Source organism: Carassius gibelio, chromosome A6 (genome assembly GCF_023724105.1).
Source record: "Carassius gibelio isolate Cgi1373 ecotype wild population from Czech Republic chromosome A6, carGib1.2-hapl.c, whole genome shotgun sequence".
NCBI lineage: Eukaryota > Metazoa > Chordata > Actinopteri > Cypriniformes > Cyprinidae > Carassius > Carassius gibelio.
The window spans coordinates 19,253,529-19,277,710 of record NC_068376.1 but is presented as its reverse complement, the minus strand read 5'-3'; the positions used below and the strand labels follow the sequence as shown (position 1 = coordinate 19,277,710).

The 24,182-nt window shown below is 36.8% G+C and overlaps 1 protein-coding gene across 1 annotated transcript in view; it reads left to right on the top strand.

The window, feature by feature from the left end:
* LOC128015624 (inactive tyrosine-protein kinase transmembrane receptor ROR1-like) overlaps window positions 1-24,182 on the top strand; it is a 100,851-nt gene that overhangs the window by 50,793 nt on the left and 25,876 nt on the right. The window contains exon 2 of the mRNA XM_052599636.1: window positions 21,713-21,784. Within this exon, the coding sequence (XP_052455596.1) occupies window positions 21,713-21,784 (72 nt within the window). The remainder of the gene's footprint in view (window positions 1-21,712; window positions 21,785-24,182) is intronic.

The following is a 24,182-nucleotide window of genomic DNA, read 5'->3' as shown; positions in this document are numbered from 1 at the left end:
AAAACAGCATCATGTAAGCATGCATTTTTAAATAAATAAAAAGGGGGGAAACACAGGATACACACAGGATACATTTTTTCATTTAAAAACATGAGATGCAGTGGGATGGGGAACAAAAACCCAACATAAAGTCTTGAGATATTTTTTAGAAAATTAAATTAATACATTAATTTCACACACTGATGTTCTTTTATTTTCAAGTGGCTTCAACTGGATAGGCTAACATACCCTTATAATGCAATGCCACATACAGCGTCATCGCATCTCGTGCGCATGCACGAGGTGAAAGAGGAGAAAGCAGATACTGCGTGTCGAGCTCGTCCTCCTTTGAAAGTTGTGTAGACACAGCTGTGCGCGCGAGATGGAATTGAACACGTACCGGGGCTCATAAGGCAGCTTCCTTAATGCACACCTAAAATTCGAATGCGCATTCAAATGTGGATTTCTATTTTAAATTCGACGAATATTCGAAAAAATATTTTTTTTTTTGACAGCCTTAGAAAATCGCCTATGCAATTTTTTTGTTGTTGTTGAAATTTAATCGTAAACACAGCCATGTTGAAGCCTGCAGTAAATGTTTTGCATTATGGCAGTCCACTCTGCTTATTGTTTTTCGAAAATGTTGCATTCCTGTTTGTCATTGTGCACGTAACTTCACACCAATAAATCGTCAGAAATATTGGTCTTTACCAATATACTGAATCTTTACATTCCTCCTCCCTGTTGTCCGTGGATTTACCTAGCCTATATTTGGTGTTATTTGCCGTATAAAACTTTCCCAGCTAGAATTTTTTTTTTTGTTCTAACAATGTTCTAAGAACATTACCATTGTTCTAACAATGTTTTTAGCGGGTAGTTTTATTTTTGTTCCCAGAATGTTCTCTCAAAAGATAGGATAACGTTCTCTAAAAACATTCTAAAAATATTTATTAATAACATTATTAGAACATTATCCCCTAACGGTCTAATTAAGATTTAAGCAGAGGTTTAGATGTTGATGTCTGTTTCAAAGTAATAGTTTGATTTGATGTCACCATAATGGTGGTAAGTGTTGGCTTTAGTTTTGCAATTTGACACTTGACTTGTCAGTGTTGTTCTTTAGCTGCTTTAATCTTTATTATGGCAAAAACAGCAAGAGGACATGTGCGTGATGCTGGTTGCTTGCTGATGAATAAAACATCACCGCATATGTAGACTGATTAGGTGGTTTCACCAAACCTAATGTACGGTGTTCATTGCATATTATTTATTAAAGTGACTCAATGGGTCAACAGCCTGAGACCCAGCTGAATATAAATCATATAATTTCAAGAATTCAGAAAAAAATGACTTTTCTTTGTTACACAAAGATCAAAGATCAAGATTCAGTATATGACTCTAAACAATGGTGACATGCTTCATGCAGCAATGTATTTTTGGTACGTAATACAAAGCTTATCCATGGCACCCAGAATGCATTGTGGCATGGAACATGTCACCATTGTTGAGATTCATTAATCCTTGATCTCTTTGTGTAGCTAAGCATTCTGGGGTACAAAGAGGTTCATGAAAAAAGTAATTTAAAAAGAATAGACAAAAATAGTTTCACAATTTTAGTTGAATTACTGAAATATATGAACTTTTCCTCGACATTCTAATTTATTGAGAAGCAACTGTAGAAGCTGGTTTTGATCTTCTTCTGCGAAGGAGGTGCTTAGCCACACTATTACGTCATAAAGTGGTGCATTCCAAAACAAGTCATTTTCTGAACTTGGTTTCAAGAAAAGCTGTTTTTAAACTAAAAAGAAAGTTTTGAGTTTTGAAACTTACAGGATGTTTTTGTACATTTACCTGTTTCATGTCAAAAGATCAATGGAAATTTGATTTTTCAGTTCATGACCCCTTTCAATTTGGTGGTTAAAATGCACATTGATGGTATCAGTAATAACATCATAATTTATTTATACCATGGCACTAAATGATTACCATAATCATATATCATGGTATTAAGATAGCACCTAAGACATGACAGTGTTGATACCATAGTACTTTTACTGAGACATATTAATATGTGACAAAATCCAATGAAGTAAAATGCTTAGAAGCTTATATTTCTATATACATTGTTACTTCACACACACACACACACACACACACATCCTTTCTTTCTTTGTCTCTTGCATCTTTTCTTTTTGCATGTCTAGTGGTTTGGCACTAAAAAGTATCATTGAAGACGGAATATATAGTGCACCTAACATAGTTCCACAGAAATGCTAAATTAAATAAAAATTTGTCTTTTGTTTGTGTGCTTTAGTAGTTGGATGGGCTTTCTGCGCTCCAGTTCTCTCCACCAATTTACTGTAAATCTTCCATTCATTAATCCATCTGTTCTGTGTAATTGTACCATAGGTTATGCAGGAATGTTGGCACCCATTTTGACTTATTTTGTCATATTGCTGCTCTTGCTAAATGCATAGCCTTACTTCTGATAGTCCGGGAAACACAATAAACTTTCTCACTCAGCCATACTAAATTGAATTAGGGTTTTAGCAATTCATTTGGCCAACATTTCTAAGGCAGGTCAACCGTCCTGTGGAAACATGGTGCTCGGATGTTGTTGGCAGGACTTCAGGAAGGTTCATTGCTCTGTGGACTTGTAATTGCACTCTGTGAAGGCAATCTCTTGATGAGCTCTAATGGACCCAGTGCTGCTCTGCGGTGCTGTTCAGTGTCCTACAGGAAGACATTGAGCTTTCGGAGTGCACAAACACACACACTCACACACTCTCAAAGACTTTGTTCTCTAGGGTATTTGCTCAACACAGGGCACAGAGGTGGTACTTCCCGAAACATTTACCCCCAGATTCCACCAGCAGACTTCTTTTGGCCACAACTGAACTTTCCCTAAACAAAAACTTTTTGTGTTCATTCACAAACAGTTTATACCAACGGTGGGTAGATAAATAAGCCTATTAGTTAAGAACTTCAATTATTCAAGGCTATTTTCTGTCTGGATACGCGGGCTTCGATTCTGCCACATGATTACATGAAAGACGCTATGGCCTCTGTTTTACACAATAATAAACAAAACCTTAATTAAGCTTGTGGAGGGAAACCTCAGGTCATACGCAGCTGAGGACAGACATATTTTGATGAAAAATGAGACCGTATGCTGTGGAAAACAGGAAACTCACTAGCCACGCTCATTCGATATGGCTGATTGTTGTGTTTAGATGCAGATCCAGAAATAGAAAATTTAGTACTGCATCATAGCGAAAATTCAGATGTACAACAGGTGGGCCGTATGCCTTTGTTTCATTTTTAGCTAATTAATTCGGTCTTTTTCAGGCCCAAACTGATTTTGAACATCTTAAAACAGTTATTCCTAAACAGAAGTATGTGTTATTTGAAATTTGAGCAGGTTCAAAGGGGCTACTACATGGGGAATCTATAAAACAAAACAAAAACTTGAATAATATTTATACCGGTAAGATTTTTAAGATTTTTTTCTCACTGAAGCTGCATTTATTTAATCGAAAATACAGTAGAAATATTGATTTACTGCTCAAAAAACATCTCATTTTATTATCAGTGTTGATCTTACTGGACCAAAACCTTTGCGTGGTAGTGTGTATTACTGTAAGTAATATTTTAAAAAAATATATATTTTTTTTTTAAATTAAAGAACGTTTTATACAGTGAATTTGCATAGACTATGCTCAGAGTACAATTATACAGTGTTTTTTTTCCCTGTGTTTGTTTTTGTTTTTTACAAAAGGTTTTGTTCAATTTAAACCAGACTACTTTATTAATATTAATGATACTGGAATATAATATGCAGTAAATGAGAAACACATTTTGGTTTGGTGTTGATGAAAGTATACTTGAGCCTTACTGATGGGACTCTGGGGGTACAAAGTTGGGAAACATTGTCCTACGAAATCATTCAGTCTTGTGCTCATGTGAAATCTTGAGCAAGTAGTTTTAATAACAACTGCACATTTAGACAAAAGCCCCCGCTGAGGTGATGAATCCATTGACTGAGTGAATGGGGGGAAGAGAAAGGACATAAAGGTAAAATATGTGTAGCACAAGGTCTGCTGTAAGATGTTTCTCAGAGTACAATTTATGACTGACCAGGTTGAAAGCGAAATGAGGGATTTTTATTGGGTTAAATGTACTGCTCAGTTCCCAAGAGCTGGGTCACTCTAGAACCATCAGCTTTAGGTATGATGAAGCTTCTTCCCTCCGTCCTGCAGCTGTTAGGAATGCAATGGATGGTTTAATTCATGCAAAACTCTGTCTAGAGAATGACTGCAGTGTGTTAGGTTGGATTTATGCCTTTAACAACTTTAAATAGGTGTAAGATTTCATCAAGGGTGCATTAATGTGGTGTACCGTGGTACGATGTTGGTAAAAATGGTACTTGTTACTGAATGATTACCCATTTACTGTGTTAGCTTTCTGAAGATTTGTTGTTGTTGTTGTTGTTCAAAGTTAGTGCTAAGCTATGTGAAACTGAAGACTGGAGTAAGGGCTACTGAAAATGCAGCTTTGCCAATTATATTTTGAAATATTTTAAAATAGAAAACAGTTCCTTTAAATTATAATTATATTTCAGTATTGTTCAACACTGATGTAGCGTTTTATAGCATAAAGGGGGCAGTTGTAATGCTACTGAAAAATGTGTAGGGTTGAATTATGTAAAAATGTACATAAAAAGGAGAAACGAGTGTGAACTGTGTTCTTCGTCTCTCTTTCTCTTTCTCTGGTCATATGTGACTGATTAGAGGATGGGACAGGGAGAGAAGCGCAGGCTTTGTTTTCCCTCTCTTGGCCTTCTTGGAATTCCAGCAGATTTTAAGGGGGCACTCACCCCTCTGTTCCTACTGATCAATGAGACCCTGGAGATGGACAGATGGGGACCCGCCTCCCCTCCCTCCTTAACTCTTCTCTTTCACCACGATTCTCTTTCTCTTGTTCCCTCCCTGTGTCTCTTTTCTCTGACTTGTGTCTGTTTCTCTCTGTGGAGGGAAGACACAAGAGCCCCAGCTGTGGAGTGACTGGACATTTGCTGATTTTGGCAGGGACTTTGTCTGTTTTTGTGCCTTTGATCCATTAGAACTGATTGGGAAAGGGATAGGATCCACAATGGAATGGCCTCTACGACAGCACGTGTGCATATGCGTCCTTGTGTTTGTGTGCTGGAGAAACAGACACAGATTTGCATCTCCCTGGCATGTGATTTGACCTCATGATGTTTTGGTGTTTAAATAAAACCATTACTATGGAAATTGCCCACCAAACCCCCATCTGTTGCACTATATGACCTCACTGAATGTTTGTATCCCAAACCTGTCACATTATTCAATGTGTTATAGTGTGGCAATAGTCATCAAAACATGTTTGTAGGCCTTTTGGCTTGCTTATTTGTTTAGATACAGTATAATATATGATGTATCAACATATGATACAACATGTTTACATATAATAATATAAAGAAAAAATTATATTGTATTATATTATATTCAAATGTAAAAAAAAAATATATATATTCTCTACCATAGCTTTACACTGCCACTGATGCCCATAAATGTGACAATTTGGAGGAGAAGATAACGTGATTGAAATAGATTAATGAAATTCAAATAGAATGTTGAATAAAATGAGGATCTCTCTCACTCTCTTCACTCTCTTTCTCTCTTGAATTACAGCTAAATTCAGTGCTTTTGGATGATTAGGTGCTTTAAGGCTTTTCTCATAGCACATGTGGAAGTAATATGCACTGTTTTATTTCAAATAACATAATCTTTATACTTCAACAGAGCTGTAATATTTCCATAAAACTAATGAGTCACAACTGAGAGAATAGGTCCTGGTGTATTTGACAGTACAGACCATTTCATGAAGATAAAATGAAATCACTTCAGTTTTAATAAACAAAGGCATTTTCAGGTTCATGACCTCTTAACTTAGTCTCTTGCTTTAATATAAAGTTTGAAAGCATTTTACTGTATCAATTCATAACACATAATTGGTTAGCATAGAAGTTGTGTGTGTTAATACACTTGTTTCAAATGGGCCTATCATCATATCAAAGCCTGGGCACGGGAGTTTGTTTATGTTGAAATCATGCAGAATGAATGCAATGAGATTCAGAGCACTGACAGTTCATTGGCACAGCTGTGCTCTGTATCCTCTCAGCACATTAGTACTAGACCAGAGAGTCGTCATCTAGTAAAAGATTGATGCGCATGCACTTCCCCTTATCATATTCTGCAAAAATATTTACTAAATATTGTTATATTGTTCATATAATTTAGTTCATTTAGTTATTCGGGCACAACACATCCTGTACGGCAGCTGTGCATTTTCTCTTGTTATCTATTGTGAATTAATTTTATTATAACTCACACTACCATTTAAAAATGTTACTTATTCTTTTTTTTTATGTAAAAATTTTTTTGTGGTTACAAATGCTACATTTATTTGACCAAATTTGTGGTATCTGTTAAAACCCTAATATTGTGAAATATTATTGCAAGTTTAAAAAAGATATATATTTTAATATATTTTCAAATGTAATTTATTTCTGTGGCAAGCTGACTTCTCTTATTATCATCAATGTTGAAAACAGTTGCTGATGCTTTTCTCAGTATTCTTTGATGAATAAAAATTTCAAAGTAATATATACAGTATTGTTCAAAATAATAGCAGTACAATGTGACTATCCAGAATAATCAAGGTTTTTCGTATATTTTTTTATTGCTACGTGGCAAACAAGTTACCAGTAGGTTCAGTAGATTCTCAGAAAACAAATGAGACCCAGCATTCATGATATGCACGCTCTTAAGGCTGTGCAATTGGGCAATTAGTTGAATTAGTTGAAAGGGGTGTGTTCAAAAAAATAGCAGTGTGGCATTCAATCACTGAGGTCATCAATTTTGTGAAGAAACAGGTGTGAATCAGGTGGCCCCTATTTAAGGATGAAGCCAACACTTGTTGAACATGCATTTGAAAGCTGAGGAAAATGGGTCGTTCAAGACATTGTTCAGAAGAACAGCGTACTTTGATTAAAAAGTTGATTAGAGAGGGGAAAACCTATAAAGAGGTGCAAAAAATGATAGGCTGTTCAGCTAAAATGATCTCCAATGCCTTAAAATGGAGAGCAAAACCAGAGAGACATGGAAGAAAACGGAAGACAACCATCAAAATGGATAGAAGAATAACCAGAATGGCAAAGGCTCAGCCAATGATCACCTCCAGGATGATCAAAGACAGTCTGGAGTTACCTGTAAGTACTGTGACAGTTAGAAGACGTCTGTGTGAAGCTAATCTATTTTCAAGAATCCCCCGCAAAGTCCCTCTGTTAAAAAAAAGGCATGTGCAGAAGAGGTTACAATTTGCCAAAGAACACATCAACTGGCCTAAAGAGAAATGGAGGAACATTTTGTGGACTGATGAGAGTAAAATTGTTCTTTTTGGGTCCAAGGGCCACAGGCAGTTTGTGAGACGACCCCCAAACTCTGAATTCAAGCCACAGTACACAGTGAAGACAGTGAAGCATGGAGGTGCAAGCATCATGATATGGGCATGTTTCTCCTACTATGGTGTTGGGCCTATTTATCGCATACCAGGGATCATGGATCAGTTTGCATATGTTAAAATACTTGAAGAGGTCATGTTGCCCTATGCTGAAGAGGACATGCCCTTGAAATGGTTGTTTCAACAAGACAATGACCCAAAACACACTAGTAAACGGGCAAAGTCTTGGTTCCAAACCAACAAAATTAATGTTATGGAGTGGCCAGCCCAATCTCCAGACCTTAATCCAATTGAGAACTTGTGGGGTGATATCAAAAATGCTGTTTCTGAAGCAAAACCAAGAAATGTGAATGAATTGTGGAATGTTGTTAAAGAATGGAATAACAGCTGAGAGGTGCCACAAGTTGGTTGACTCCATGCCACACAGATGTCAAGCAGTTTTAAAAAACTGTGGTCATACAACTAAATATTAGTTTAGTGATTCACAGGATTGCTAAATCCCAGAAAAAAAAAATGTTTGTACAAAATAGTTTTGAGTTTGTACAGTCAAAGGTAGACACTGCTATTTTTTTGAACACACGCCTTTCAACTAATTGCCCAATTGCACAGCCTTAAGAGCGTGCATATCATGAATGCTGGGTCTTGTTTGTTTTCTGACAATCTACTGAACCTACTGGTAACTTGTTTGCCACGTAGCAATAAAAAATATACTAAAAACCTTGATTATTCTGGTTAGTCACATTGTACTGCTATTATTTTGAACAAAACTGTATATATATATATATATATATATATATATATATATATATATATATATATATATACTTTTTTGCCTACAGTCTTTATTCAATTTAATGCATCTTTTGGGGGCTTTGTTCCCTCTTTCACACAAATGAGCAAAGCTTCTCTAAAAAGCTGAGCAGACTTGCTGTAAAACTCATTAGCGTGTCTGCACCTCCTCAGATCCCCACACCACCGAGCAGGAGTCATGAGGGGGGTCACCAGACATCCTATGCCTGCTTTGACCTGGCTGTCTCTCAGGAGAAGAGAGGTCAAGGCAACCATTTTAGGGTTCAAGGAGTGATGAATGACTAGCGTTCCTGTTCTTTCATAAAGTGGTGTTCAGTTCGACCTTATTCACAATGGCTTTATTTATTTTTATCTGAGGTGGGGCTATGCTATGTTAGATTAGTTTTAAGCAAAATAACTGTAATCCCTTATTTTGTTATGCACCTGGAATACTAACTCAACTCCACCACATTGTTAGTCTTTAAGCTGACAGCTCTAGTTCGCTTTTGGAGCAGAATGTATCCTCCTTATGCGGCTCATTAGTTAGCATCAATGAGCGTATGATATAAGTCCATTAGAAATGCCATCAGGTTCTAATATTTTGCAGTTCTGTCGAGCAGACCTCTATCGAAACCGCAGTGTATTTCATTCTGCTTTTGTCTTCCTGGAACTATTTGGCGATTTCATAATGACAAGGAAAGAGACCAAAACATGTTGAAGAGAAAGGAAAACCGGTGGATGAATCAAAGAAGATGAGAGACCACAGGCCGGTGATGGCTTGAGCAGGGCCAAGCTTCTTGAGGCAAGAGGCTGGCAGATGAACACATTCCACCAGGTTAATTTATGAGCTCCTGTGAGCTGACTAATCCACGCTGATGCATCATGGAGGGGAACCGACTGATTGCATAACAGACCACCATTCACCATTTATCTTCATCACCTTTGTGCTTTCCTCTTGATTTCCTTGTCACTCATCTTAATCCCATGTCTGGTGTCAGTCCATCTGTTTTCATTTGTTAGTTAGTGGCGCTTGCTAGAGCTGCTAGTATTACCTATACTTAAGGAGCTTTAAAACTTTTTGAACTTTAGCACAGATATGGTTGATACCTTGTTTTGAAGTCATGGTTCGGTATGTTTTATGAACTGGCAGGAGGAAAGCAAAACATAAAATTGCTATTTGTTGACTAGACAATGGATTACTGAATAAACTATGGCCCTGACTGCATCACACTCTTTAGTTGATGTTGTTTTAAATTTGGGGAAAATAGTGTTTCCACTTTCGGATGCAAAATATATTAGAATTTTTATATATATATATTAGTCACAGTTATTGCTCTGTTGTTCTATTGCATTTGATCTGTTAGATGTGCATTCTTCTTTTAAGGAAGTCTGTGAAGTTTAACAGAGACTTACTTTACTGTCAGGATGAGCCTTTATGCAAAATGGAAATGCTGGTGTGGCTTATTAATATAATAAATATAAATATGAAAGAAACAACCTATTCTATCAACTAACCAGAACAAGGGTTTTCCACAGAAAAGTACTATTGTTTTTTTTTTTAGGGCTGTCAAAGTTAACTTAATGGAGTTGTTTTTCTTTTTATTAATACTTCAATCTGCTTTCTGGAGACTAAATTTATTATACTGACAGCATTAATAACAGTAAGGAAAAAATATAAATAGCTTTGTGTGAAATAATGATCTCAGATGTGCTGTCAGCCTAAATTAAATATTTAGTATTTACAGATAACTTATGTAGAGTTTATTTACAGTTTGCTAATGTAAAATAAATTTGGAAGCAGTTGATTTTTTTATTTATTTTTGTCTTTACTATATAACGCACTTCATAACATACTTTAACATAATCATAACATAACATAATCAGACTTAATATTCTTCTTGCATTAAATTAAATGTATTAGAGAATGGGTCTGTATGCATGAAAATTTGTTATATCTGCCTTAATGTTTTAGGAAGAGTGTCCCCTGCAAGATTATCATATTTGTGGGTCCTTGGAAAGAAAATCCAGTCTTTCTTTCTCATTCACCCAATACATGCACAACCCCCCTCTACCGCTTACATGAGACTTGATAAAACAGTCTTCCAGAAGTAAAGGGGGCGGTGGGAGTTGCTGTCATGGGAGCAGTGGCCTCTGTAGACTATCAGCGGTGGCTGCGCATTTCAAAGACTGTATGTGGACAGCATTAAACCTCTGAGCAGCTTTTCCAGATGTGCAGAATCAAAGGCATTGCTGCACATCAGCCCCCCCCCCCAACCCCCAGAGAGCCTGAGAAACTCTAAATGTAATGCGAAGGACCCAGAATGGGTTAAAGTATTGCTCATCATATCACTGAAAGGGCACTTTGGTTCAATTTACTTAAAATACTAACTGCTGTGTGCATGTTCCACATGAGGCTGCAAAAATGTATCAGTCCACTCTACGGTTAAAGACAAGCCAATTTAAGGCATATAGACTTTGTGCCCTTGCTAAAATGTGAGCTATTTGGCTTTATTATGGAGTGATAAGACTGTCTCAACACAGATTTCGTCCATATGAGCCATTCAAGTTATCTTAACGTGAATCTCAATGGTAATCGTTTATGTGATCATTCTGATAGTTTTCAGGCATTTAAATGGCCGTGAGAACTGTAAGAATAAGGTCATCAGAATGTCGTTGGTGGTGGCTGATTCATTATTTCAAAATACATAAGATAAAAGTCAAGTCACCTTTGTTTATATCATGCTTTATACAATACAGACTGTTTTAAAACAGCTTCATAGTAATAAACAGGAAAATAACAGAATCAGTTATGAACTTACTGTGAACAATACTGTCATACTCTAGCTCAATTCAGTGCAAGTTTTGTTCTCATCTCAAATTGATAAATTTACTGAAATTCATTATGTCGTTTCAAAGGGATGGCGGTTTGCAACAGCATCTCTAAACGATTCTGTCCCTTGCCCTTCCATTAGCTGTGTTTTGTTATTCTGTCTGGTTATGATCCCGTAGATATGCTTTTGTTCAAAATCCATTGGATGCGCTAGGACTATGTAACTGTAATTGAAGTCATACTTTAAAAGCAGTCTTAAAAAATGCTTTGTTGTATCTCCAAAAACTGCTTGTGCTAATTCCACAAGACTTATTTTGCTACAAAGACAGAACGCTCCAGTAGACAATATGTGTCCATGCATAAGTTGCCCCCCCCCCCCCATCTAATCTATTTCCTTGAAAATCTGTCCCTGGTTCTAGAGCCTCTCACTGAAGAACATATGATCCATGAAGGCATGTGATAACATCAGAACAGCAATATTAGTGTAAACATCTTCCATATGCTATCAGATGCTGGCTTCATCTACAGCCAAGGATGCGTATTCCATCCTGTGTTGTTGCTCTATTGAGGGACAGACTCATTAGAACTGGAAGAGTTAGCATTTGATCATATCAAGGCTTTGTCAAGACACCCTGAAGGGGGTAGAGCTGTCAGGTTGGGATAGATTTAGTACATGTGAACCTGCATGTGTCCCCAATTACACAGATGTAAATGGATGGTTCCAGACCATGAGCTGAGGTGGAGGTGCTGAGGGGGAATAAAATGGCTAATAAAGGCCAGACCCGCTGGCTCTCCGGACCAGTCTGCACTGGACCAAGCCTCCCCTAGTTGCCTGCACATTATTAACAATTTAAAACAGTGACATATAGAATTATTCCAGTCTGGTATATTGATGGAGCAGCAGAAATAGGAGCAATATGTTGTGGGTTTTTTGCAGAATGTCAGCAAGATAGGACGTCTCACAGCTACTGTAGTTGTGACAGGAAATGAGGTGATACAAAATGGATCTTTTTTTGTGGTCTCTTTTTCTCTCTGTGACTTTGATTCTGACCTATACTGCAATTCAGAAGTTTGTGGTCAGTAAGATTTTATAATGTTTTGAAAGAAGTCTCTTATGCCCACCAAGGCTGCATTATTTGATCCAAAATAGAGTTAAAACAGTTAAAACAGTATTACAAATTGTCAGTGTTACATTATAATTAAGAAATCATTTCTAATATGGTGATTCACTGCTCAAGAAACATTTCTTAATGTTACCAGAGTTGTAAAAAGTTCTGTTTTGTTGAAATCGTGATCTGCATTTTTGCAGGATTCTCTGATCAGTAGAAGGTTCAAGGGTTTGCCAGGCACCATTTTTGGGGTGCCCTTAAAAAACAAAGACTGGACCATTTTGTTTCTGTCTACTGCCTATAACATCACAAAAGAGTTGAGAAGGGTTTTGGCTTTGTGCTCTCTGGTGGTACCAAAAGCCACTCATCATTTGCATTTATGGCTCATTTGATTCGCTCAAGAGCTTCCATGACCAGACCTTTCAGACTTAAGTGCCCATGAGCAAAGATGGGAGCAGGCAGGTCTTCTGGGACTCCTGTCCTATTGGATTTCCTTCCATCTGGACTTTGTTCCTGCTGTTTACTCTCTGTACCCATCTTGTGCTCATTTCCTCTTGAAGTCAAGTTCTCTGGAGAGTCCACTTAGTTAATGCATCATTAAGATCTACTCTTAACTTGCTTGTAGGTCCCAGAGTTGAGTACTGTAGTCTGTTCTCTCGACTGCTAGATCATATTCATTAATATATATATATATATTTTTTTTTTTTTTTTCCTATTTGGTCTGAGTTTTGTATTGAGATTTAATATGATCTTGTTTTCTTTCGTCATTGTTTTCCTATTCATGTTAAAGTGCATAAGATTTTCCTCATGGCACTCTTTTTATGTAAAGATATAGTCATGTATTGAAAATCCATTGAAATCTTATAACATTTTAAAAAAATTAAATGACAGAATTGATTGTGTTAGTTTAAATGGATGGAAAAAGAGTTTATTTAACAAAATGATGAAAACATTTTTTAACATGTACATAAGCTTATACACACACCCATGACTCATCCCTCATCGTTCTGGTTGTTTACAGCCCAATGTTTAACCAGAACCAGGCTTCCCCCACATCATCGCTCACTGTTCCTCTTTCAGTGCTGCCATGTTCACCCCATGAATACACAGGCATATGAAATGATTTCCTATAACCGGAATTCATTTATCTGCTGTATATGACAAACAGCTACATACATCCCGAGTCGTAATCAATTGGTGATCACACTGATATAATTTAAAAAGAATGATAAATGGAGAATGACATCTTCTGAAATAGTCATGAAAGAAAAATGACCTTTTATTAATTGTATTTTATTTAAAAAATGTAAAACATTGAGTTTTTTTTTTTAAAGACAATCTAATTAGTTCTGTATAATACTCATCCTATGATTATTCTCTGTTGAAAACCACTGAAGTGCATACTAGACTAGATACTAGACTTTTTTTTAAACAAGTCTCCATCTGGCAATCTACTTGTCTTCAAGCAGCCAGAGACGCAAGTTTCATTAAGACTGGAATCCCACTGACAAATCCTCAGTATTAGGAGCCAATTGCTGAGGAAGAGTCTGCTCCTCAAATACTAGTCTCTTTCTGTCTCTGATTTCTGATGAAATATGTGTTTGGGTGTGGAATACCAACTTTGCTCTCTTTTAGATGCAAATAATTTCAAAGCAGCAATATGCTTTCATTTAGTGACCCTTCTTATTAATGTATGTTAATAAACTTATTCTGTCTCTTGTGCATATACTGTCTTCCTCATTATGTCAGCTGAAGGTTCTCTGGAATTCTGCAGCTTATTTCTGTAACCCTTGTGGGCTGTTCTATCAAGAGACCGTCCGTATAATTGACAGAAGAGAAAGCTGGAGGCAGCCAAAGCTGTAGACATCCCACTGGCATTTTCTCCGAAGCTGGCTAAGCAACAAGAGGAAGACTGGGCTGGAAGAAAAGATAAATAATAAATGGATGTATGTTTTACTGGAAACATAGCTGGTTCTGGCTCGTAATCTGGCTATTTTGCCGTGACTGTCACACCATTGGTCAGGTGACAAAGACATAGTATCTAGGCTCTTAAACCCACAGATGTTTTCCATTCTGTCTGGGCAGACTTGTGAATAGTGCCGTGCGGCCATCAGTGGATCATGTTTAAAGACAAATGCCTTGTATTGATCAGTGTCCGAATGTTTTATGTGATTAGTTTCCCAGTAGTGTTTTTATGGATATGTATCAATGAAGCAGTTCTGGGAACTAACAACTTCAGCAAACACATTCCTAAGTTTCCACGCAAAATAGTGCCTGGTGCTTATAGCGTTACACATCGCCCATGACTTATCTGTCATACTTGTCTCCCATTTCCCAGCTGCAAGATTTACCATAAGTCAGGGAGATTAACTTTTGCATAAAGGCGAGGAAGTAATCCTTTGGAAAAGGAGTTACAAGTATATGGAGACACCTTTATGCTAAATAAATCGACCCAAGTGATTTATTTTTATTCGATTGTGGGTTTTCTTGGCCAAGTAAATGGATTATCTCAAATATTATTCTCCTATTTAGGGTATTAAACCTCTTTTGAGTCGGAACTGTGGTCTTGATGATTGGCTTTAAGAATGGTGGGCCCTGAAAATTGCAATGCTGTGGCATGTAGTCCATATCTGCTAGCTTTGAAGCCATCTGTGTGCTTTTTTGTTGAAAATGTTTTTTTAAGCACATATGCACATTTAAAATGCAAATATCCCACCACATAAAAGTATAAAAGTACATTCAATATTTTGAATGTGAATTCTTACAGATAATATCTTAATATAACCTCTCATCAGTACAGTTTAAGGATCTAGAGTCCACTTGAGTAGCAACAGGTGCAGCATGGGGGCTTGAGTCCTTGATATGAAGAGACAACTCTGCAGCATCACTGGTAGTCCTCAAACACTTTGTCTTGTCAGTGTCGTTTTCTGCAATCATCCCTTAGGCAGAAGACAATCATTGCTTTTAAACGGTTTAAGATGTTCCACAACTTAAATCCAACTGGCTTGATTTGTTCATTACACTCTCCCTGTTTCTATCTTACGGAAAGACTGAGGAAAGCGTTTAGAAATTCTGATCATGAGGATTTGGATCAAACCCCGAGCCTCCCGTGATGTTTAATCCGTAACGACATTGTAAATTGTCCCACATTATCCGGGGCATCTCCTGTTCTTATCCGTCCTAAACTCAAGGTTGCTGAGTTGCTTTAGTGAAAATCTATGTGAGTTTCATACGGGACCTTTGGAATACTGACTAGCTCTCACAGTGCTGTTGCCAATCACACGGTACGTGTCTTTCTCTCTTTACCTGAGATCATGCTTGTGTCCAGATTCTGATAATGCAAGTGGAGCCTGTTTCATGCCGGTGGAGGATTTCAGCATGTTGTCAGTCACTGGGGGATTGCTTTCTCCTGGCTGTCAGCTGAAAACAAATGACTTCTACAGTAGGTGGTAACCAGAAAAGCACATTCCCAAATGCTCCTGTGAGATCTCAGAGTGACCTTATATTCCCAGAGATTGCGTTTTGTGATTACACAAGTCATTAAATGGTAAAGTAATATCACGTTCGTGACGTGTTGCATGTCTGACCAAATATCACTCCAGGCCCCTGAAATTAGACCGTAGGTAAATGATGCACCGGCTTTGAAGTGGTTCGTTTCCTTTCAGGAATATGCTAATCTCTCCCTGATGATCTTGATTGCAGGAGATGTCCTGATATAATACCCATCAGCCTGTTTGCTGGACTGCTGTTTCAGCAACACATTAGCCTGCGCTGGGGTTGCAGCTTTGAAACTGTTGCTTGCCAAGCTACTCATAATTTAGAGTAGTTCAACTACAGACAACCGGCTTCTGAAAAAGTAGTTGGCTACACTACAAGCTACTAATGAAAAATGTTATAAGCTGCTGATCATTTAAAGTAGTTAACCTGCTGCCAAGCAACTCATTGGAAAATGAAGCTACTCACAAAAAAGCGATGTAAATGGAAAATAGTTAAAGGGTCAGTACATACATACACACATTGCTGTTCAGAAATTTGGGGTCTGTAAGTTTTGTTTACTTTTCCAAGAAATGTGTACTTTTATTTAGGAAAGACGCATTAATACATTTCTGAAATACAGTGGGTATAGAAAATAATCAGATGTAACACCAGCATTTCAGAAATAAATTAATTAATAAGGATCACCCCGCTCATAAAAATTACTTGTTAAAAAAAGATTATGTAAAATGCTTTTCCTTATATAATTCACTAGTACTAATCTGACATTCCAGTGTTACATATTTACAAAAAGTTTGAACTCTTTCAAGATGGCTTAATGAAGCTGTTACTAACGCAATACTAATGTGCTGTATTGTTTGCTATACTGTTTTTCACATGTAATATATGTTATATTATATACTTCACTGTACTAATTTTGGCAGAAACGTAAACAAAATTTTGCTCTAACCAATAATCTCTTACGAGGACTATTAAAAAAAAGAAGCTTTTTAGAGCTGATGTCCATTGTTTCCAAGCTAAGTACTTTCACCCTGGAGCTAATGTTAGCTCATTCCCTTTAGCTCCCAGGAGGGCCGCCCAGCGGTGGGCCTGGCTGTTGTCTTGCTAAGGAGGGCTAACCAGAGGAGAGACTACCTTTCAGCTGCATCAGAGGCTGTGTTCTGCTCTGGTGTTTGTTGTGCTAATGGGAAAGTTCCTTGTATTACAGTGTCCATGGCCAGCGCTCACCCTGGTTCATTGCCCAGTCTCCAGCCTGTCTACACCTGGTCTATACCGGGCCATCTGGGTCCCTGGAGACTGAACAGAATTATCACGTTACAGCTCGGCTTCCTGAGACAGGACGGTGGGGTAGATGGTGGAGGATTTGGGGGTAGCTTGGTTCCTGTTCCCCTTAGTGCACTCGGGTGTAGTTATTCAGGTGGAGTCTTGTTGATCCTTTAATTTATGGATCAGGTGACACCTGAGAAGGTGAAACAGCCATGGTCCTCTACCATGGATCTTCTCCATCTCTCTTTCATTCAGACAGGAGGTTTACTCTCATGTCTGAGGTGGGTATTTGCTCAAGGGTTGTGACAGTAAAGGAAACACCAAGCAAAGCATTTGGGCCGGGATCAGCACCCACCTCCAAACACACAATAGTTTATAGTCAGAATCATTAGCATGAGCTGTTCCCTCACATTATCCCTGTCATTAAAAAGCTTTATTTTGTCCCTGGCCCAGCTACAATAGCTTCACATTTTCCATTCACATCCAAGTGCCGATGTAATTATGCTAATAACACATTAGGGTCGACAGGCAATTGTTGGATCCAAGGAAGATCCAGCTACTCTCTTTAAAGACTCAGCCAGCTGTTTTTATTTAATTGCTTGAAGGAGACCTTATAATTAGATAGTGACAGAGCAATTATGACCTCATTATTTATTACACTTAAAGACTTTGTTCATTTCCAAACTTCCATTTACTTAGCGTCAGTATTGCCTTTTTGTTGCTTTGTTTAGAAAATATCTGCCAAGAACATATAGGTCTGTCTGTCTGTCTGTCTTTCTATGTATCTATGTATGTATGTATGTATGTATCTATCTATCTATCTATCTATCTATCTATCTATATATATATATATATATATAGATAGATAGATAGATAGATAGATAGATAGATAGATAGATAGATAGATATGTGAAAGAGTGAAGAATAGTGAAAATCAAGATCTTCATCTGTGTTTATATTATATACAGATATACACTATACATTATACACTTATTATACAATAAATGAGGAGAAAGAGCATAACGCAGATACCAGATGGAAACCTACAACCATTATGTACTTTCAGATGCATAATTATTGCGAATGCTGTACCAGAGGCTTTCCTGTGCCTTCTAACTTGATTTTTCAGGTGTACTGCTTTTTAAGGTCATAATTAACAAATGTTCCCAATTAAAGCTTTCTTTGTTGTTTGGCAACATTAGAAAGTTAATCTCCAAATTACACTGCAATTTGCCTAATATTTCATGATTAGCTAATGATGGGTAGCTTGCAGATGTGGACTAACTGCAAAAAACTGCATTTCATCTGTTTTGATATATTCAGCTCACCAACAGTTTAAATTTATCATAAATCGGGCTATCATTTGAGAAAAAAAAAAAAACCTTAATGCTTAACACATATATTTTTAGATGATCCTAATTTGGGGCCACACTTGACTCAGATGTAAGTGACAGGTCATGCCATAATGAGTAATTGTCATAATGTAATGAGAGCAGATGAAGTGAGCTTTCATAGAAACATCACTAATGAGTGTAATTCGCATTTGGAGTCAATGTCTTCGTGGAAGGGGCATTGAACCACCTGCCCCTGCAGCTGCTGGTCTTTACCCCAGCAACGGTAGCATGTGGTGGTTTGGGTGTGTGTGCGCACACACTATCACACAAGACTGTTCATTGGCTCTAACAGGTGTGTGTGTATATCACCAGCTCATTAAAGTGGCATGTTTTTTAACACCAGGCATATTTAACATTAAATTAACACCCAGTTAATGTAATAACATCTCTGTGTTCACACTTTGACACCTCTCTTTCTCCATGCTTTCACTCTCTAGCTGTGATATTTGTGTATTTATTGCACACCGCCACTAGAGCTCTGTAAAAATAAAACCTAGGGGGCTTCTTCGTTGTCTATATGTGCAGCTGACTTCTAAGACACCATCGTATCTTTCATGGAACATCATAAGTGAATGATTAGGAACGCTCTACACAGACAGTAACTTTAGCAGAAATAAGTTTCACATTAGCATTTTCTTCATCTAACTGGATTATGCACTAATAATAACATGCAAATATTAGGTAAAGTAATATGTTATTATTTTTTATATTCTTTAAAGTATGCTAAACTATTTTTTTTAAATTATACTGGACTGGTTAATGCTAATTTTTTTCTTTTAAATCTAAGTTTATTTCTATACATTTAAATTCAATTTAATTTAAAATTAATTAAGTAAAAGTGTTTTTGTTGTTGTTGTTGAATAAACAAATCATGTCACTATACATTCTGGGATTTCCTTCCACAAGTAATCCTACTTTTTAAGAGACCAGTGAGGCTGTAAAAGAGCAGTATATATTGTTATTTGTGTAATATTTCTGAATGATCATCCCGGAATGGAAGCACACCTGTCTGATTTTGGCATTCATGGAACTAGGTAGAGCGAGATGTCCACAAAAAGTGACCCCGCCCCCACGCTGTAGTTCCAGCAGAGCTCTGAGCCTGTCAGCACACTGGAGATTTATCCTCCAATGTGAGCCCAGTCAGCAGGGAGTCTGTGTGATCCATTACCAGAACTCTACTTTACATATGGATGCACTCATGCACACACTGTGTGAGCATGTGTTTGCTTTGGTAGTCATGTTGACTGAAGTCTTTGTTTTCAAGGTTATAAGAGTGTTTGTGCATTGTTTGAGTGTTTACTTGAGATTACCAAATGGCTTTTTAAAGCAAGTTGGTCACTTTACACAGCAGCCATTGGTTACACTTTATTTTAATATGTCCTTTTTACAGTCTTTGTAATTATACATTTATTTAATTAACTGCATGTACTTACTATATGGTTAGTGTTAGGATGAGGGTTTGGCGGAGGGTTACTTGAATATAATTATGCATAAGTAATTGTTATAATGGTGAGTGCATGTAACGTGTAACAAAGACACATTTAGATAAAGTGTGTTACCCAGCCATCTTGAAAAACTACGGTAATCACATTGTTTATTACAGCAAGTTGTTTCACTTTACTGCTGTCTTGGTAATTGACAGATATTTTGTAGCCTTTAGAAATAATAATGTTTTGTTTTAAAAATACTTACAAGAGCTTTTTTAAAACCTGCAGATGATTTTATATTAATGAAATAAAAGGCCATTTAAAGAGAGTGAACTTTGAGTGGCTCTTAGCTCAATTTAAAGTACATTTTATATCTGTATTTTAAAGAAATACACTTATTTTGTTGACTGTATGTTACAGTAAATACAGCAAAAGTTAATAAAACATAATGTTGAAAAGCAAAGGTATTTGCTAAACTTTTACTATAATGTGTCATTATCATTATAAAATAAATAGACAAAATTGCTATCAAATACTTAGATTGGGGCTGTGTGGACATGTTCCTGCAGGTTTAGGTCCAGCCCTAATTATGCAGACCTGAACCAGCTGATCAAGTTCTTCAGATTCTTTAGCTAAAATCATATAAATCTGCATAGACTAGAAAAGCTTATACGCTCTAGACTAAATCAGGTCATGTCTTTAGCAATATGGTGATTGTAAATGTTTACATGTATGTATAGTTAGTAGTTACAGTGTTGGAATTTTTCCAATCATTCATTTGAATTTTTCTCCTTTTTTGTACCATCTCTGGCTAAGCATGTAAAAAAGGGAGAGAAATGAACTATTTCCGTACATTCATTGAGCACCTTGCACCTTTTTTCGGACTCCTGTACTGCCCCAGTCCATTGTTTATTGTGTTCTGTAGTAAAATGATGAAAATATCCCTGATCTGACTCAAAGGGGGCCATTGTAAGACGAGCATCACTGACTCTAAACCTGTCAACACTTGCCCATATTGTTCTGCTACACTGTAATAAACTGTCCTTTATACAGTAACAAGCCTGTAATCTTCTTATATTATAGGCAGTTTTACCTGCACGCTCCTGAACACACAGAGTGCTAATAGCAACATGACTCTCTCTTTAATTTCACATTCTTGCTATATGTTTTATAAATTTCATACAATTGAATTGAAACCAAGATGAACTGAAAATGACAGAACTGTAAAAAAAAAGTTAGAATCAGCTTATATATATATTATATATTATATATCCATAATGTGAAACGTTTTGTCAGTTAATCTTAAAAACTGTATTTCTTGTCTTAAAATCTAAATTCAATTGGGACACTTTGACAAAGTAGAGAGAACAGGGCCCCTATGTAAGGTAGACTAGTCTTACATCATCCTGAAGAGGTTTATTTTGCAATAATGACTGGCTCACTGTATATTATCTCACTTATTACATGGCTATCTGTTCAATAAACTGCTCCGCTACAGAAAAAAAAGCCTCCATGTGAGGCTTTACGGGGATAATTTAGAAATTAGTTTTCATGACTTGTATTTTGTTAAATGTCAGAATATCTTAGCAACTGCAGAACAATACATTAAATACCACTCAGCGCACTTTAGCAAACGCATAGGTTATATGTGTTTGTTTTAAAATTATTCTTACATATGTAGCTATGGTATTACCATAGTAACCTATTTATTTTAAATATGCTGTATTGGTTTAAATATGGCACTATTAACATGTATTTATTAATGCATATGTTTTAAAGTACCTTTGTATAGACAACTATTACATTGTCTGTACCATGATAACACATGGTCTGAAATGTGCCTTTCTTTGACTTTCTGTTCTGGCTTTGTATCTACAGGGGCAGAGATTCCTTCAGACCCAAACGTGGTGGCCGCTTCCAGTTGGAACATGTCCAGTGGTGGTGAAAGAGGTGAGTCTTAGCCCAGCTCTGCTAGGCCACTCAGGGATGCCATTAGGACTACAGTAATGTGACAGATCGGCAGCGATTGCTGGATGTTTTGTCTGGAGATGAATGTTAGTTTTGATTGCCAAAGCAGACAGCATTTCTAGCTGGAACATGTGAGCTCTAGGATGGCAGCATTTTGAAAGAGGCTTGTTATGTGTCTTAAGTCATCCTAATTCCTCAGTCTGGGACAGTGCGTGTTCATTTGGGGTTTTCCATGGTCATGGTAAACCTAGACCTGTTGTGTCTGTGCTATCATTTTAGATGCAAGTTGGAACAAAAGTCTGGAGAATTCAAGTAACAATGTATTTTCCGTAAGATTTCAAAGTGCCATCGTAAAGTAACTCCACTTTAGTTGTCTCTGTCATGAATGCACATGCACAAATACCTACAAATACATAATATAATACATACAAATACCCAATATAAGCACTCTGCCCCATTTCTATCATTGTTTTTTCTTTCTTTCTTTCTTTCTTTTTTGTATATGGGAAAGCTAGAAAATAAATGCTTTGAATACTTACTTCACACTCTTAATTTTAAAACCAAGGTCCTAGAGTCTGGAGGAAGGGTGGAAAAGCTCATAGATCAAGTTGCTTGAAGTCCAGTGTTAAGTTTCCACAGTCTGTGATGATTTGGGGTGCAATGTCATCTGCTGGTGTTGGTCCATTGTGTTTTTTTAAGTCACTGCACCCGTTTAACTAGAAATTTTGGAGCACATCATGCTTCCTTCTGCTGACCAGCTTTTTGAAGATGCTGGTTTCATTTTCCAGGAGGATTTGGCACCTGCCTACACTGCCAAAAGCACCAAAAGTTGGTTAAATGACCCTGGTGTTGGTGTGCTTTACTGGCCAGCAAACTCACAAGACCTGAACCCCATAGAGAATCTATGGGGTATTGCCAAGAGGAAAATAAGAAACAAGAGACCAAAAAATGCAGATGAGCTGAAGGCCACTGTCAAAGAAACCCGGGCTTCCATACCACCTCAGCTGTGCCACAAACTGATCACCTCCATGCAATGCTGAATTGAGGCAGTAATTAAAGCAAAAGGAGTCCCTACCAAGTACTGAGTACATGTACAGTAAATTAACTTACTTTCCAGAAAGCCAACAATTCACTAAAACATTTTTTCTTTATTGGTCTCATGAAGTAATCTAACTTGTTGAGATAGTGAATTGGTGGGTTTTTGTTAAATGTGAGCCAAAATCATCACAATTAAAAGATCAAAATACTTCAGTCCGTGTGCATTGAATTTATTCAATACATGAGTTTCACAATTTCAATTGAATTACTGAAATAAATGAACTTTTCCACAACATTCTAATTTATTGAGATGCACTTGTATATCTATATCTATATCTATATCTATATATATATATATAGAGAGAGAGAGAGAGAGAGAGAGAGAGAGAGAGAGAGAGAGAGAGAGAGAGCCTTTGTCCAATGGTGCTATGTATAACCATAAGAGGAACATTTTAAAATTTAAAATAACTTTTATTTAGTCATTATTATTTCAAAACACATGAAAATATTTTTTTAGAGTTTCATTTATATATTATCTAAAGGTCAAACAAACTGCTCCATTTAAAAAAAAAAGTGATTCTTCAGACTAATATTTATGTTTTGCACTGTAAGACAGCTGATGTTTGAATGGAGAAAATTAAGAGGGTGAGATAAAGAAAGATCCACCAGTGGAAGGAAGGTATCTTTTCCTCCAGCCATCCTCAGACCAGACATGTCTGGGACGAGAGCAAGAGAGGCGGTAGAAATAGAGGAGGGAAAAGAAAAGGGAGGAGGTGTGAATGGACAAGAGGACAGATGAAAGGAAGGGAAAAAGGAGCGGAGTTATAGTTGGATGGTGTGTATAGTAGTCATTTGTCACTCAGACCTCAGGTATCTCTCTGTGGTTTCGTGTGTTGCGAGTGAGACATTCAGAAATGACTGTGGTCCCAAAAATCTGCATGATTAATATATTTTGTGCTTCGAATTTGCAGTGACTTGCTTTCAATACTCTTTAATGCAGGTGTTTTTAAAGGCACTGTGTGTGAAATATATTTATATTAAACAGAAAAAATGTTGGTTGCAAAATTGTCTCTAATAATATTTTTGTTGTACATAATAATGCAAAATTAAATCATTATTAAATTAAAAAGGAATAATTGTGCTAAGTTATTGTAAAAAGAAATTGTTGAAAAAATCAAGGTCAGTTAATTAACAATATTAACAATTAACAGTTAAAAAATGAACTAGTTTTTTTTAGAAAGCGGAATTGTGTGTGTGTATGTATGTGTGTGTGTGTAACAGAATATATTTAACAGAATATAATTTTTAATAACAACATTTTGGGCCGGTTTTGTTATTTTTG